The following is a 19,067-nucleotide window of genomic DNA, read 5'->3' on the forward strand; positions in this document are numbered from 1 at the left end:
TATTCATAGTAATTCCAAATGTGTTTAAAAAAAAGTAATGGAATACACATGGGATGCATTTTAGACCAAACCGGTTTAGTCATGTGATGGCTAGCAGACAATTATTTAGTCACCATTTGTTATATTTACCTGTGGTCGCTCACAACCATTAATTTTGCTGTTTAACATTAGGCGTCAAAAGATAACTTTTTGGGAGTCATAATTAATTTGTAGGAATATGAATCTCTACTGAGGAAACTCTAAAGACGGAAACATCCGTAATGGAACGCAAAAAATTAAAAAAAATAATTGAAGAGCCGAGATAATGAATGTTTTAAGTTGGAATTTATTAAATTTGAGCAATATTCTTTAGTTCATGTTTCGAAAATAAAAAATAAAGTTCGTGCTGTGTTTTATACAGCAAGATTTCAATTGACAAGCTTAACAAATCTGTTTGCACTATCCCTCATTTAAATTTATTGTTCACATCATAATTTGAAAACTTTTGAATGTTTTAGTTTGCTACCAAAAGTCGTACCTTCTAATTTTACTCGTCAATTGTTCGCTGCCAAATGTACACGGACTTTTCTTTCACTTCAAAAACGCTCGAAGAAAGTTTTATTTAGAATTTTCATCAACGAAGAGTAGTTAATAATTTTATTAAATAAAACCATTTAATAACTTAGTAAATAAATCGATATTGTATAATTTGAACGTAAGAGATTTCACTAAGACTAAGATAAGAGACTTTTCTTCGAGAAATTTCATTTTTTCAAACAAATGACGAACATAGCCTCCTTTCACTAACAAGGGAAACTAGGGAACTGTGACTCGTCAAGTTTGAAATAAACTAGTGGGATGTATGCCTTATGAAGAATAATTTTAGGGGGCAACATTCGTTTCGGCCCATAGAGGGTCCTGTGAGAGATAAAANAAACAAATGACGAACATAGCCTCCTTTCACTAAGCTTTTAGTGTTAAGTGTAATATTTTGGAGTTAAAACGTCAAAATATTGAAAATCAGCCACATCTAATTTCTGAGTCATTATACTTCCGAAACCTTTTTAAAACAGCGGGATGTACACTTCCCGCCAATTGTATTAATTTTTAAATTTTGAAATGAAGCTATTTTCCCACTCTGATTTGTGCTTTCTTTTTTCTGATAGCTTCAGAAATATTTTAATATAACATTACCAGAAAAAATGACCCATAAAAGGTTAATTGAAATATATTTCTCACACTGAAACATATTTTTAACCATAGTAAGACGAATCATCGTGAAAAAGCATTAGATTTTTTGTGATGCGGAGCGATTGCACGGTGGAGAGATATTCAGAAATTTAAATTTCGCATGCCCTTTTTTATGAATATTGCTTAAATAATTTTATAGTTATATTTAGTCCTAAGAGCCACGATGGCACAGGGAATAGAGCGTTCGCCTTCCAATGAGGCGAACCGGGTTCGAATCCCAGTCGATACGATTCCACATCCGGCTTGCACCGACCACAGTGCGGACATGAAATATCCTGAGTGGTANGGATCATGGGTTAGAGTCCCTTTGCCATCAGGCTAACCGTGAGAGGTTCTCGTGGTCTTTCTCTCCATGTAACGCAAATGCGGATTAGCTACATCAAAAAGTTCTCCAGGAAGACAAATTTCTCCCAATACTCGATGCAGGAGTTCCTTTGTCTTCTGGATTGGGTTCAAAATTACAAGGTTACGGAGTTGAACATTAGTAGTCCTAAACCCATGAAATTGGGTCGGCTGTTCAGCGATGGTTATAATTATAATATATTTAGTCCTAAGATATTTCAGAAATACACATTTACAAAGTATAGTTATTGACAAATATATTTACTAATTTTGATCGTCAAGGGTGAGATCGAACCATAGGATCACTCCTACATAAGATGAATGAAACAACCATCATATCCCGTTGGATCTTCAACAACAATTGAAACCACGTTTAATTCCTGGTTAAAGCTTCAATTCAATCGACTGCGTTATGTCATTAGTAAAACTATTACAGTGAGCACTGATTTGTGAAATTCTATAAATTGCAACCTACGTCAATGTACCAGAGTGGAAGCTGTTTTAGTGATCATTAGAAATGATGACCACTTTAAGTGGGCAGTAGTAAATCATTTCCATAATAACGTCTTTTAATCACATCCTAAACTAATAGACAGCAAGATTTGAAGAATCACTGGATATTATTGATTAGTAGTACAAACAACGTAACCAAACATGAAATATCCGTCATTTGTTGGATTTAATTATTTTACAACGATAACTCAGATCAGTAGGAAAACTAAGGCCATTTTTTTATCTTAATCCGAACTACGCTAACTTATGCTTTAGAAGCATGGGTACTGATTCAAAAAGACGATTTTTGAGGGAAAAATACCCCGAAATATTTTAGAAGGAGTACAAAATGATGGTATTTGGTATAAAAGAATGAATTTGTAACTGTATTAGAGCTGTAACGAATAAGAGTTTGCGAAATTCATTAAAATACAAAGATTAAAGTGGGCAGGGCACTTCATTAGAAATGTATTATAACTGTATTAGAGCTGTAACGAATAAGAGTTTGCGAAATTCATTAAAATACTGAAGATTAAACTGGGCTAGACTCATCGTTAAAAATGTACTGCCGACTTCGTCATTAGAAAAAAGAAACAGAAATGTCAGAAAGGTTTTTGCGACCAAACCGTATGGTGAACGAGCTAAAGGAAGTCCTGAACTACGGTATATTAACTGTCTTTTCGAAGATCTTAAAATACTTTAAGTTAAGAACTGGTAAAGGTATCAGATAGGTAAAGTTAATAATATTCCACGGTCATGATTCACATCGGATTGTCGCGCCATTAAAGAACTATGACCGATAAACATACGCTGTCGGTACTAGAGTAAATCAACGAAAACTAAAGTGTTTAATTAAAAAAAATCTTTGGTTATTTCAGTTTTAGCATTTAGGCAAATTTTGCATGATGTGTCCATGGCAGTGACAGTTAAAAAAATAACTTGTTGTAGATCTTTAATTTAGAAAACAGGCATATTTTGACATTTCTGCTGGTTTCTCCTGGAATAAAACGAAAAATAATCCTTTAATTTATAAAATTAAGCCAAATTAGGAAATAATTATTCTGCATCAATCCGGAAAATGTTTCTTCAAAACATTCAAAATAACCAAAACTTTTACTGGATATTAAAATAAAACTAAATCAACCCTTTAATTTTTTCAAAAATAAAAGACATTTACTCCCAGTTTTTCCCAGACTTGTTATATTTCATCCTTCACCTGTTTTATTTCGACGAAAAAAACTTTTTCCTCGAAAAGTTTTATATCGGACATTTGTTAGAACGCAGTTTCCTCAGTTAAATACAGGTTTTCCTCCAACTCAGTTTCCAAATCAACACAACTGAGCCTGATTAATTTTCCGAACTTTGGACAAGCGATATAAATGTAGACGCATTTCAGTAAATAGGAGACCGTCTCTTTCCTTCCTTCTCTTTGGAGAGAAACCAAAAAAATAATTCCATTAAAAGAGCCTTGCTGCGGGTAAAAGGGTTCAACAAATTTTCTTTGCATGTTTTACCAATTATTTTTCTTTTTTTTATTCTTTTTAGCCTGTCATTCCTTAATTTATTCTATGTCTTAAATAAATTATTGCGAAATAAGGAAAGTTTTCGTTTTCTACCATTTTGACTGAATAAAAAGATGGTAAAAACCGTAAAAAAACTATTTAAATACATTCACGTAAAGATTTTAGCACGATTTAGTGTTTTTAACGTTGTATATTTGATTTAGATTTTTTTTAAAATATAGTTTTTAAAGAGAATATAAAATTCTATCAAACAAGAAATTTTAACGGGAAAAAAGTAAAAATTATCAATCTGTTAAAGCTGATGATTGTGAATAGGGATTTGCTCATTATTCACCATCTTGGTGAATAATTATGGTGCAATCCTGGTGATGGTGTACTATAAAAAGTAGGCATCTTGGAGATTCTTTAAATTCCAAAACCGTATGCGAATTTGTGGGAAATTTAATATGAAAGTCTGCTTAAGATTAGTCTGCTTAAGATTAGTCTGATTAAATTAGTTTAGTAAAGTTAGCTGCTTCAGTTAGTTAAGTTCAGTCTGCTTAAGTTAGAAACTGATGAAACAGGAAATGTATCCAAATAGTCGTGTTTATTTCGCAACGTTTTATACATTTATTTGAGTTTAAAAATATTTCAATTGTAACGGAAAAAGAAAATGATGGAATAAAAAAAAATTTTCATTCGATAATTTATTTCAGAATTATTAGCTGCTTAAGTTACAGTAAAAAATCGACTATGTGGACCACACTACAGCCATCATAATTAAAACAATGACGCGTGCTGAAAGGGCAATTTGTTTTACAAACCAAACACTATTTTTTTTTTTTGAAATTCAAAAAATTTTTTAAATTATTGTAATTTTAATTGTTTTCTTGAAAATTTCCATCCCTTTTTTTCTTTAAACAATGATTATATGTTTCTTATTGGAAAAAGGAATTGCAATAGGTCATGTTTCGAGATCATTACTTTATATAAGCTAATTCGTCCTTGAAGCTGAAAGTAAAAACAAAAACAATAGTACTATAAAATCACCAAGGCTTACAGCCATTGTATTCTTCCACTCAAAAAATATTTACTTTCGATTGTTATCGATTAAATTATAAATTATATGTGAACTGAACGAAATGCGTCTTGAGTGTTCGTTATAAACACCGTTTGGATATTTTGTTTTTTGGGTATTAAGATATTACACATTACACACGTAAAAAAATTAAGTAATTACCTAGATTAAGCACTATATTCTTGAGAATAATGAAATTTGCATAACAGCATTTTTATTAGCAAAATGCTATTTGCTTGATAAATGCATTTTATTTACAAACCTTTCTTTGTTGAATCGTTATATGTTGTGCGAATCATAACAACGATTGCATATTATTGTTTGAGTCATAATAAAGATTAAAAAAAGAGTTATTTCCTTGTTGCAACATACTTCTTTGAAAATTTTTAGATATTTTAGCGCGAAATAATAATAAATGTGATGCAATCTTGGAAATTGGTGAGTGGAAAGAAGAGGACGTGAAGCCTTCAAGTAATTAATAAAAAGTTAGAGATCTTTAATTTGAAATTTTCCTTTACCACTTGTGCCATATCTTCACTTTAAAATCAAAATAAGTACATATCAAATAAGTACAAAGGGAGAATTAGTTTTCGTCAGATTGATACTTTATAATTAAGATCTACTTAGACAGGTGATTGACACAATTAACACGCAGATGTCAACTTAACATGTTTGGCTGCATTAATGTAGAATTTTCATTAATCCAAAAGCTGAACATTGTTTTAACACAACTGTGGGAAAAATGAATACTTCATTTTCCCAATATATATACTATATTGTCTTTTAATTTGTGTACACGTCCATCTTGTACAGAAACGTAGTAATTCGAAACTGCATATCAATAATATTGTAATTAAATTTCTGAGTTATTGATTAGAGAATAAAAAATGTAATTTTTCGTCTTTTTATTTTGTGGAAGAGCAGCTTAAAGCTTCTTTAAAATTTTCGTTTTAATACTTTCTTTTTTACCTTTTTTAAAAATGTCTACTTTTTGTATTTATAGTGACATTGAAGATAATTTTAATAATTTGTAAAAGAGAAGAATAGAGTAGTATTGATTTGTAAAAAGCTTTTTAATTTTTTTATCATAGTTTTTTTTAAAGATAACGCTTACTGAAAAATCAATTTCTCATTGTAGCTTAGAGGTTTTATAAGGATTTCTAAAACTTTTGTGTTCATTAACTAATACACAATTCTCTTTATACCATTTCATACAAAAATATAAGAACAGTATAACTTCTTTACAGGAATATTGAAATAATTATTTTATTTACAGACATGGCATGATTATAAGCTTAAATGGGATCCTGAAGATTATGGAGGGGTAGAAATGATTCATGTACCTGCCGAACATATTTGGCTTCCAGACATAGTTCTTTTTAACAAGTAAGTAAATATACATAAATTTTTGACAATGTTTATATGTGTATGGATTTAGGATGAAATAAAGATTAGGAACTTATAAAAATATCACTTCTCTGCAAACAATAATTTATTTTTATTATTGATAATAATATGAATATACATTTTTGTTTTTCACAACAAAATTTAATGGAGTAAAAAAAGGCAATGGTAATAAATTTCAATTAATATTCAGAATATGTAACTTTTGCATAGGTTTGCTGAGTGATCTACGAGTAACACTAGTAATTTTGTAAATCTTGAGCATTCTTCATGGGATTCAGGTCTGGTGACCTGGCTGGCTTATCTAAGCAGTGAATATATTCGTTTTCTAGAAAATCACTTACTATAGTTTACCATGAGCCCATGCGTATATGAGCCACGACAATTTTATTAAATTTAAGGCTAATTGCACCTCTGAGAAAATTTAAATAGGACGCTAAGATATCATTCCTGAAGCTTAGACCACACACAGTGCCACAGGGATATGGCGAACTGTGCAGCTATGGAGCACACCCAGGCCATGGAAGTCCGCTGTCAAAATGCTTAATTCCTCAGACATTGATGGGTGAATAGCGTATCCAAGATTAATACTTTTATGTTGAAAGAGAGAACCAGCCAACTTGCCTGGGCAAGCATCACATTATTGAATTGCAACCCATCCATGATTCTGTAAGATGCACTATGACAGGTGTGAGTATAGGAATGGAATCTTGGTACAATTTATTCAAATTTTTAGAATGATAGTTGACACTAATTTCATTTTAAATGGACGGTGATACGTAACTACTTTTAGCCAATAGTAATGATGGTTTTCTAGAAAGTTGATTCAGTTTCCGACTTGTTTAGATCCCCAAATCTCCAGACTTCTACCATATAGAACATGTCTAAATTAATTTGAGGAGAAAATCAGTCCTAATTTATTTTTTTCATGCGGTTACCATTCACAACTTAAAAACGGTCATAATGAACAAGAATAGTCAATTGCCTCAAGAGCACCTAAACTGCCTTTTTTCTGCATGGTACCACAGTGTGAGGTCTGTTTACCTTAAAAGTTAGAGTGACAGGATATAAAACTATGTATCAACCCTTTTTTGTTCATTTTTGTTATCATTGTTTGTGTCCCACACTGAACTGATGTTAAGAAAATGTCCCCTTTAGATCACCGAAGACAAGCCTCACTGGAAGCGATCAGTGAGTGGTAGGGTGGGCCACTCTTAACAGTCTTAAATGACTAAAGGAACGTGGCATAGCACTCTTAGTCCTTTCACAGGTAGCTGAAGAAGGCTTGATTTTGAGCGTAGGTCATCGAGCTACCAAAGAGGAAACAATCTCTTCTGCTAATGATCAAAAGTATGATGAGTGATTGTGAGTTTAAGATCCAACTTATCTTCGGATCATCCTTAATTTTTCCCAGGCAGTCACCGATTAGCCAATTCAGCAACTTTAGTGTGACGTAAATAAAATACAACTGCAAATTTAGTCATTTTTTTATGCTTTGCAATTCCGATGAGTGTTACTGAATCTCAAGCCAGTGTATGTCCTATAATGTTGAAATGCCATTTTCTTGCAATTTGATTATCAACATTAGTATATCAAGATAACTTTATGCCAAATTTCACATAAATTGATAAATTTTTTCTGAAAATGATTTAAAAATCTGAAAATTTTATTTATTTTGAAGCCCGATAAAATCAAAATTATATGATTTATCCATTAATCAAAGTAGTATGATTGTGGAAGTGACCAAATTTAGGTAATTTTATCTTTTCAGCGCCGATGGGAACTACGAAGTAACCCTAATGACAAAAGCAACAGTATATTATTCAGGTGAAATAGTGTGGAAACCTCCCGCTTTGTACAAGAGTACCTGTGAAATAGACGTTGAGTACTTTCCATTTGACGAGCAGTCCTGCTTAATGAAATTTGGTTCTTGGACATATGATGGATACGAGGTATTATTACATATTGCATTCTACAGCAAAGTTGCATTTATGTGCTAACTGTATTATTATTTTTAAATTACTGTTTAGCGGAGGTTGACTGAATAATGGTTTAAATTATGATACACTGCGTACCTGTGTTTACAAGAAGTAACTGATTTGATTATTGAATCAATGAGAAAGTCTTAGTATTAATAATGTATGTTAAATAATATAGCGTCAGTAACTTTCATGCACTGTTAGAAGATAGAGCGCTCGTCTCACCTCAGGATTCAATATCCTAGCAGTGGCAATATCATTCGGATATTGTTACTGGTCCCCACCGATCGTATTAAGGAGGAATCCTCATTGGATCATCTTAGATCAATGTTTATGGGTGGCGGAATGAGATTATTAGTGAGAGTAAGTTTAGCCACTTCCTGCAAACTGTTACCAGCATAAGGACTGTTATTTTAAAAAGGTTTAATGACAAAACATTCAGTTATACCTCATCAAATTATCATTTATTAAGAATATCAAAGCCTGAAGTATTATAGTTCAATAAAAGTTTCAATATTGGTTTGGCATATTAGTGACTGGATCACATTGGTAACAGCATCTTAACTCTTCAATTTTTGGTTGGATAGTTGAATTATTCATAGGCGTAAACTTGTCATTTTAAAAACACTAAATTTTTTTTCCTCGAAAAGAATGATTCCTCGAATGAAAATGAATTCCTCGATTCAGAATGAATCAGGAGTGTAAAGTATAACTGAATGTTATACTTTACACTCAGTAAGTTGGCTCAGTATCGGTTGTGAGGTTAAGTTCTGCTAAAACAGCTTTTTTAAAAGCCATATTACCAGTTGAATTCATAAAAAATAACAAAAACTAGTCACTAAGTTTTTAAATACAAAATTGCAAATATATATATATCTTCTTGACTGTTTGTTCATTGCCTGACAGAGTTTTCGACAAAAAATAGATGCAAAAGATGCAACCAGCCAAGCCAAAAACAGTGATATCCTTAACATATAAGTTATTTAATCATGTATCGTTAAAAAGATGATAATTTCTTTTTTTGTTTGGATGATTTTGTGGTAGGATTGACCTGAGCTTTTGTGGCACTTTCCTTTCCATACAATTGTTTGAATCGAAAACTTGGGTCAAATATGAGAAACAAAAGGCATCTAAAGGGCAAAGTAACGAGAGTTTACGATTATCACTAGCGATAAAAGTGGCTGGGTTTCTATGGTCTTATTTTTTTTTTCTTTAAAAAAAGAACCAAAATTAAACTAAATTTTTATTTAAATATGTATAGAAAATAATAGCATAAACAATCTTAGGTCACATAATCTCACTTGTTGCCAGTCAGAACGTTACTGACTTCTTTTAGATAAGAGGTTATTCCCAAAAGGAAATACGATGGCAGCACCATCAATGAATTAAAATAAAAAAAAATAAATAACAAATTCTGACATTTCATCGCTATTGCTGAGGTTGCAACGTTGGCGACATCTTACGTTAAAACATTACCTCCAACTCTTATATGGATTGATTGAAACTGCTGGAGAAATCAAAACTGGCAAAACACAAAAAAATAGCTCTCTCATTTAATGTTTACCAGAATTACTAATAAAAATTTAATCGGTAATCCTGCCGGGTCACCCTTCATGTTGTTAATGATGTTGAAAATCTTTATATTAAACAAAATAAAATTTATTCCTCTGTTATAAGTAATATAAAAAATTTAAATATTTTGAAATCAATAAAAATATACCATTCAACGCAATAAAATGAAATGTTAGAATGATGTAATTTTTTGAGTTAGAAATTAATGTTTTGCCTAAATCGCTTTTAAAAATAGAATTAAAATCAGAAATGGTTATAAAATTTATGTCCGTAAAAAAGGGCGTAGAGCAAGGAAGCAAACAAAACAAAAGCACAATAAGCAACTTTAATACAATGGGGACATTGGTACACATGTTTATTTTGAAAATATAAATACCCTGAGAGGTTATATATCAAAAGCTTTTAAAATAATACAAAAAAATTAAAACTCATTTTATCATTCTTTAAAAATTATCACAAAGGTTTTAAGATACACCCATTACAAAAACGTTTACTTCTCAAACGAAAATACTAGCGCATTAACTCTTTAGTATCTTTGGCCAATGGCAAAAAACAAAGATTGACAGTCAGAAATCAAACGAATCAAAAGAATAAAGTAAGGCCAAAGCGATATGAAGGTCGTGCCTAGAGGGGAAAACGATGGCAGGATAGGGCAGAGTGGGGTAAACGTGATTTCGCTGCATTAGGTGCGAGGTTCAGCCAATAAAATCTCTGCTTTTCTTTTTGGTAAGGGTTAATCACTCATAAAGAACGTTCAGAGATCCATTCTCATCCTGCAACCACTTCCCGCGATTGGATTTCCCAAACGTGGTATCACGTGGTTTTTGGTTCTCATAAGTTGTTGTTCTTTCTGTTGTCAATTAATTTTTTTGTTTGTGTTTTGCGCTATTGTCGCTGTCGCATGTTTCCGATAAATAATACTCTCGCACTCAGGAAGTTGAAAGAACGTGTTTCTTTTGTTTGGTAGAGTGTCTTGTTATTTATTGCAATATAATGGAGTTGTGCATGTAATAAAATCAATTATATATTAAAATTTTTAAGTAAAAAAGCAACAAATTTTTCGAATTTTTAATTAATAATAGATCAGATCATTTTAATCTCTTTCGAAATTGCAGGGAATTAAAAGATGGTTATCAGATATTTGTATGCATGTATACACGAAAAGATTGAGCTGTAGTTTTTAGCAATAAAAAATAACCTGGTAATTTCGTGCAAATGAATTAATCAAGCAAATGATTATCTTAAATAACATATAAGTTCATCAAGTTATTAGTTCCGAGCTTGAAAAAATCGTCGCAGTTACAACAAGCAGGAACTGTGGCTCTATTTTGATCTATTGCTAAAATCAGGCAATAATCGGGCAGGATAATGTTAAATGAAAAATTAACGAAAACTTTCGGCGCAAGATCTACATATGAAAGGACGGAGCTCTGTAGTAAGAGGAATAAAGCAAAATTATTCTACTTTTGTGCTTTTGAGAATTCGGGCATTGTTTTAATGACAAAATGGTTCCTTTAATAATGGTTCCTAATAATGCCTAGTTGCTCCTGAAGATGTGTCAGCACAATGCAACTACTTAAAATTGGTAGGGGGGAGGAGATGGATCACCTCAAAAATTTTATATCTAATGATCGGATATTCTAGAACTCAATCTTAACGGCTCAAGGAGGTGACTTCAAATACGCTAATTACATACCAGCCAACTTTTAGTTCTTTCGAGCATGATTTTCCCCAGTGGTAGTAAAATGGAATTGAAATTACAATTATAGGTAGAAACAGAGGTTGTATTTTTAAAAAGCTTACCGGACTACCATGACAGTATTAGACACTAATATATATGCTTAATTTTTCTTAAAAATAGTGGTGGTCAGAAATTTTACAAATTAAGTTTATAAATGGAAGGAATATATAGAAAGCATACATTTTATTACCACTTTAAATATAGAAATAAGATTTTATGCCAAATGCGCAAAAGTTGGCAGGTATGTAATTATTCAAATATTCAAATACACTTTTGAATATTTGATAACTGAGGACATCTAACCTACAAAAATAAAGGGAGTAGCCGCAATCCGGAAAATATAATTCCACTAGTTTGGCCAGGAGAGCGGTACAAATTTTGAACCCCTAAATGTTAATTTTGCTTTCTGCCTATTCCGCCATATCTCGAGAAATTTTTAGGCGAATTGAAAAATTTCTGCATAGAATTATGAAATTCGTTTATCCAAGGATAATTCCATGCAAAAAATAAATGTTAGTTAATATTTATTATTTTGTTAATAATAGTGAAATTTTATACATTTTAAAATGTGTAATTTCTCTTCGCAAAATACAAAATTTGACCGAAATCAGTTTCTGAGAAATCGAATTTTAAAGAAGTTGTTTATTTAGAGTCGCATATTTATAGTCAATTTCTCAGGAGCTATTCAACTGATTTCACTCTGATTTGTACCTTGACATATGAAATTAGATATTTAGAAAGGACATCAAAAATTGTAAATGTTACAGTTCAAAATTTTTCGACTATTCGACTAAAATAATGAGAAATAATAAATATTTATTAAAATTCATGCTTTGCATGGAACTATCTTTGGATAAACGAATTTTATAATTCTGTGCAAAAAGTTTTCAATTCGCTTAGAAAATTCTCAATATATGACAAAATCTGCAAAAATTAACATTAAGGAGTCCAAACTATGAATCTCCCTCCTGACCAAATATGGGGACCATATTTCCCAAATTGCTGCTGTCGCTGTATTTCAGTTGTCAGAACTTTAAATCCATTGGAAAAAATACATATTTATTCTGAGAAAATATGTTTTTGTGTCCAATTTCGTAACTTAAAATATCGTCTGCATTGATTAATTAGCATATTTTTGGTCATCCTCTCGAGCCATTAAAATTGAGTCCCAAAAAGTGATGATCCGATCATTCAATCAAAAGTTATTCAGGATGGTCCATTTTTTGGAACACTGTACATTTCTCCGTGATTATTTAGCCAAGCACAGACAAAAATGTATCGTGTTTGATATCAGAGTTGTTAGTTTTTTCCTCATTAACATATTTCAGACATTAAGCACGTTGAATGACGCATTTAGCCATAGTTATTAACTATAAAGTTAAGCCTTTTCTATCTTACGTTTTCCAACTATTCAAAGAATTAGTTTGCCTTGATAAAATTCCACACATAAACCAATTTGACGTTCCATCTTCTTTTGGAACATAAATTTTTCAAAAGAAAGTGTTTTTGAGCACAGGCTATGGACAATGTCCTGATAATGACCGGCTATAGACAATGATCTCTATTCCTACTGTTTACCGTTTAGCTAACGGGAAAAAAATCGTCGGCTGTGGTGCATCTGCGCATACTTTTTCTCGACCAGACATAAATAGTTCGCATCGAATCCCAATTCTTCACAGTTACAGTTTAGTACCACAATTACTGAGCCATCGAAGTTAAATTTAAATGTATTTTAGAATCTAAATGTGTCCCCATGCCTTCGTTGTAATATAAGCCCTTTTTTAAACATAAACTTTTTTAGTCGCTTTAAACAAACGCGAAAATTTAGTTAATTTCATGTTTTGGGGGTACTTTAAACAGTTTGAATTAAAATGATATTTACGAAATTAGGTCGTTTTTTTCATGACTTAGAGTTCTGGTCAGCACTTGAACCTCTAACTAATTCACAAAGAATTCTTTCGTAATGACAAATTTCGTAGATGCCAAATACTGTTAAATGATCAATCTTTTCTTGGCGAGCCAAGGTGAATATTTAACTTAAAAAATAGTTTAAAGTTTCTAACAGCGAAATTCCATCGTAGAATTGAGTGATCAATACGAAACTAAATATGTATTTACAATCTATGTATTGGGGTTAAACTCAAGTTAAAAACAATAAAATTTTATGCTACAGAAAACTATGTTGTCTGATTCAGCCAATCAACGGCGTTTTGGACGTTTCTATTAAATGACCTTAAAGCTTGGAGTAGTTTTTATTTGTAGATACTTAAAAGAAAACAGCGTTAAAGTTTTTCCATTAAATGGTTTCTACTAGAGCAATGAAATTATTTTGTCACATTAAAAACAATTTGAACTCTTATTTCAATATCAGTTATAATATATATTTATTAAGTTTCAATCCTCAATAAAGTTCAATTAGTTCAAGTCGTTTTCTTAGTTTTCCTAATTAAAATTCCAGTTAATAACCCATCTAAACAACGTAAATCATTTGCTTAAATTGATGTTCGTAAATAAATCAACTTTAATCCTATTTCCTAGTAATTGCAATTGAAGTAAAAAAGAGCTTAAGCGTGTCTATTTTTGAATATTTGTAAGTACCAACTAATCTACTTTGTGTTTCTTTTAATGTAAATAAGTAAAAGTAATTATCCGAAACACTTTAGTTTAGTAGAACTTAACTAATTATTTTTGAAACACTACAAAAAAAACTAAGTATTTCTTAGAGAGTCAATCAATACCAACAGTTAAAAGAAGGGTAACAGGGTATAAATAAAACCTATTTAAACGGAAATATTGCGTGACTAATTTATTATGATAAACGTATTTTGCTCGCCCTTGTTTTTATTTGGAACACTTGTGGCTAATTGTAATTTTTTTATCAACATCTGTAGCAGTAATTTCTCCGGCGTGGATCATTTTGTTTAGCAATTAGTGCATTCATTGCGTAACATGACGAAATAAGTTTTATTAAATGTTGTAACAATTTTATTTCACATGAGTTTGCCTGACACGGGTTTTTTAGCCTAATTTTGCGAGAACAGGATGCAACAACACTGCGTCAATCAAAATGCAGATAAAAAGAAATGGTGATATTTTGTGTTATTAATAACTTCACCAAATTATACCTGAAATTTTATATGATGAGAAAATTATAGAAATAACAAAGTAATATTTTAAGGTACCGTATCACATATTTGCTTGATGAAGGTAAACTTCGTGATGCCATTATAGGTATTACATATTTTCTAGATATAAATTTCTCTTTATTTCATAAATTTAATCATTCCAAATCCATTTTTAAATAAATAAATCATTTAATTCAATTTTATAAAGAGCTAATGCAAATATTTGCATTCTTAATAAATATAATGACAGACATTTTATTTCAATGCAAGTATGTAACTAATTATTATTCAATGTCACGACAACTGAGCATCAATATCTATTTCTTTCTTAAAACCACATCAAACATTAGCATATGCGTTGTTAGATTTACTTTAATTTCTAATGAACCTTTCGGCCTTAAATCATCTGACAAATTATTTAAATATTAGCATGAGATATCGTGAGATTGGTTGGATTTGCTTTACTTTTAACCGTGCACTTTCTCTGTAATGAGCCTAAATTGGGTCTCTCCTGTACTCGAAAATCGTTAATTAAATACTACTTTTATTTTGGCTTTTGATTATGAAGGTCATGGAGAATGTATTTCCCAAGGCCTGACCTTATTAATATTATACAGAATTTACTTGAAATGTTACTTGGGTAACGTTCTTTTTATTTTGCACCTCGAGGTCTGCAACGAAATAAATAATTATGATTTTTATCCTGTTTTCACCACCTACTTCAATTAGTCAATCTAGAACATAAGATTGCTTTACTTTTGGCAGTATACTTTTTCGGTAATGAGCCTAAATTGGGTCTCTCCTGTACTCGAAAATCGTTAATTAAATACTACTTTTATTTTGGCTTTTGATTATGAAAGTCGAGGGGAATGTATCTCCCAAGGCCTGAAATTATGCAAAATTTACTTGAAATGCCACTTGAGTAACGTTCTTCTTATTTTGCACCTCGATGCCTGCAATGAAATAAATAATTATGATTTTCATCCCGTTTTCACCACCTACTTCAATTAGCCTATCTAGAACATTAAGGTTCTACAACAACTAACACACATTCGCCATTATATATTCTTTGAAGGTTTTGTTTAACCACTTGGCTATTCTATATTAATACAGGTTCAAATTATTGCACAGCCTTCTATCAAAATAGAGCAAGATATTTGATGATCAATCACTCATTTCTTTAAATTAGCATACATACTCTGTAAAACTTAAAGATCCAAAACATCGATCAATACTGTCGTTTAACTTTAAATGCACGCCTTCTGGACACTTAATTAAACTACATATTATATAGTTTTTTTTCTTGAATCTAAATTGCTTTTTAATCATTTAAATCAAAACAAATCTTTTTTTAATTCAAATGCCTTGAGTATTTTATGTCAAAGCATCATTTTGGAGAGATCAATTTAAATATTCCTTGCTTTTCTCACAATACTTAAGAATGGTTATTCATTTCCTGAATTTATAAATACATAAAGTTGACTCTATTTTTCCCTGTAATCAATACAAACTTTTTTTTGGAAACATGACGCAGTTTTGATAAATCAGTAAAATTTTGATGAAAAAAAAAGAAACCTGGAATTTTTCTTATTTATAATTTTTTTTTAAGTTCAAAAATCTAAAGTGCAGGTTCGTTCGAAATGGAGAAAAAGAATTGCTTATTCCAGCAGATAACACAAATCACCATCGATAATTAAAATGAGCTTAAATTCTCCACTTAGCTTCCAAATCCGAAAAAGAAAAAAAAAAGATTTAAAGACTTCCATTTACAAGAAAAAGACCATAAATTTAATCTTGTTTGACAGGAGAGTTTCATTAGTGCTATCTTTGGTTTAGTGAGGAACGTTCCCAATGAAAAGAAAACTTAAAACGGAACGTCCTACCGAAGTAATAAAGAGAAACTAAACTTAAATGAGACGCATTTAAATGCGCATACTCGATGAAGGGAAAAACAAAAAAATATTGAATCAAAAATGGAAGAGAAAAAAAAATCCAAGAGAGGACGATTCTTATTTCTTCTTACAAAACAACTGGCGTTTTTTTCATCAGCGGCCAACTTCCTCCTAGATTGCTGGAAGATAAAGTTGCGTTCAAATGCTCGGAGATGCAACCATAAATAAAAAAAAAACTTTCTTCGACAAAGCAGGAAAAATAATAATGTACAACAATACAGTTGAAAAAAAAGTTCCAAGAATAAAAGTTTCAAAAGTGAGGAATAGCAAGCGGATTCTTCCAGAACTGATGTCGAAGAGGTTTTGGCGTTCGATGCTCACTTCCCATTTTCCACACCCTGCCGGGGAAGACAATAAATGGTGGTGACAAATGGCCAGATATGCATCGTTAGAAGTTGTCAACGAAGAAATCCGGCAATCTATGTGTTTCAAGGACTGGCAGAAGAGAGACGAATTTTGGAATCGAAACGGATTTATTCTCGACTCGAGAGGAAATCAGTTTCCGGACTAATTTAAACTTTCCTCTCCTTCTCTCGCTTTCATTCTTTGCTGTCTCAGAAGCAAGCTATTAATTATGTTAGGACAAATCGTTTCGTGTTCGAAATGATTGAATAGAGTGTCTTCTCCGAACTGAGTGGGGAGTACGCTACTCGTGCTCTGCGTTAATAAAGTTGGAAGTAAGAGATAATCAAGGATTTGCTTCTGCTTTTCATGAAAAGGGTGAAAACAGTGTTTATAAGGAAAACTCATAAATATAGCCATGATATCTTGTAGACGCATTTATGATTGCACAGTGTAGATTCGAAAAACATCAGTTGCTATACTAAAAGGTGCAAGCTGTGCTCCAAGATGTAAAGAGTGGTAATAAAATAACTTAAGTTTCTATCTTTTCGAGTTAAGTAATATAGAAAACGAAGGAAATAAAAATAAAAATATGACCACCAAAGCCGACGTCTTCAGGGGGTACCGGCCTCGGTAGCCATAAAAACAAAACCATTTCTAATTGAGGGCGAAGCAAAGTCCAGAAGAAGTCCAGGAAGAAACATGCAATACAAATAACAAATTAAGAAAAGAAACTCAAACAAAATCAAAAGGAATTTTAAAATTGATATTGTTAGCAGTTTTATTAAAATTGGTGTCTTTGATAAAAGAAAAGTTTTTAAATTTAAAGTTATTTTTTTCTGCAACTCCCTTAGGAAAATTTGCCATAGAGAAGCCTATGGTAATCTATGGCAACCTATGGCTACCATAGAAATTTGTATGGCAAGATAACATACGCCTATGGTTACCATAGAGATTTGTATGGTACAACACCATAAGCCTATGGCTACCATAGAGATTTGTATGGCACAACCCCATAAGCCTNTAGTTTTTTCTTTTCATTCGGCTTGCTTGTGAAATCGATGTTTGACCTGTGACTATGTGAGTTTTTATTTTTCTGATGATTTTGTTTAAGTTTCTTTTCTTAATTTGTTACTTGTATTGCATGGACTTCTATACAAAACCATCGGCATACTGAGGGAGTTAATTTAGGCATTTGCTTCTCCCTCAATTAGAAATGGTTTTGTTTTTATGGCTACCGAGGCCGATACCCTCTGAAGACGTCGGCTTTGGTGGTCATATTTTTATTCTTATTTCCTTCGTTTTCTTTATTGCTACTTTTTTCTGAAATTTCTGCTGCTTTTTAGCGCGTTTTTTTCAAAGAAGTTTTTTCTATTTAGAATTAAAAATATTTGTGTTTTCTTTTATTATTCGAGTTAAGTAATTTATTCTAAATCATAAATCAGTAATAGTAGAATCACTCTTCTAAGATTATAAATGATCAGTACACATTCACATTATTTCAGCATGTATATGTGGCTTTATGTCCGAAAGTGTGCGATTTTTAAAAATAAAAAACTTTACAAAAATGCTTCTTTTCACAATAATAGTCACTACTTTTAAACATTTTGTGGCTCAGATTAAATTCCTGTACACTGCCGAAATTTGAAACCAAATATAATTCTCGTTCAACCTTCATTAGGATTTTGTAGCATGACCATTTCTCGGTCTGATCTTTAATATGTACATTGTTTGAAATATTTGCAAGTAATGGTAGAAAAAGTTCTTTTAATTCTATCTCATGCAAATATTAATACACTACCTTTGCTACCACTGGAATAAATATTTTCCGAAATTAAGGAAAATCCGTTGTAAAATTCACCACACTTATTAGTATAATAAAAGTACAACATATTACCAATATTAGTTAAGCATTGGTGTCAATAATAGACGATTTCTTACGGTTTCCCAAAGGGAATAATTGTAACACAATATCTTTGCTACCACTGGAATAAATATTTTCTGAAATTATAGAAAATCCGTTGTAAAATTCCTATTTTAACCACTCTTATTAGTATAATACAAGTACTACACATTACCAATATTAATTAAGCATTGGTGTCAATAATAGATGATTTTTTACTGTTTCCCAAAACAAATAAATCTATTTTCTACATTAACTTTGATTTTCAGTGTATAGGTTATTAATTAATTTAATTAATACACATGAGCTGCGGTGACTCAAGAGGTAGAGCGCTAGCCTCCCAATGAGGTGCCCCAGGTTCGAATCCCAGCTTTGGCTGGTTGATAGGAACGCTGCTCTCAATGA

General features: G+C 31.4%; 1 protein-coding gene across 1 annotated transcript in view; it reads left to right on the forward strand.

Moving 5' to 3' along the window:
* LOC107439548 (acetylcholine receptor subunit alpha-like) overlaps window positions 1-19,067 on the forward strand; it is a 60,812-nt gene that overhangs the window by 31,745 nt on the left and 10,000 nt on the right. Inside the window, exons 3-4 of the mRNA XM_016052182.4 lie at window positions 5,921-6,030; window positions 7,820-8,000. Of these exons, the coding sequence (XP_015907668.1) occupies window positions 5,921-6,030; window positions 7,820-8,000 (291 nt within the window). The remainder of the gene's footprint in view (window positions 1-5,920; window positions 6,031-7,819; window positions 8,001-19,067) is intronic.

The sequence above is a fragment of the Parasteatoda tepidariorum genome, chromosome 3, assembly GCF_043381705.1.
Source record: "Parasteatoda tepidariorum isolate YZ-2023 chromosome 3, CAS_Ptep_4.0, whole genome shotgun sequence".
In the NCBI taxonomy this organism is placed as follows: domain Eukaryota; kingdom Metazoa; phylum Arthropoda; class Arachnida; order Araneae; family Theridiidae; genus Parasteatoda; species Parasteatoda tepidariorum.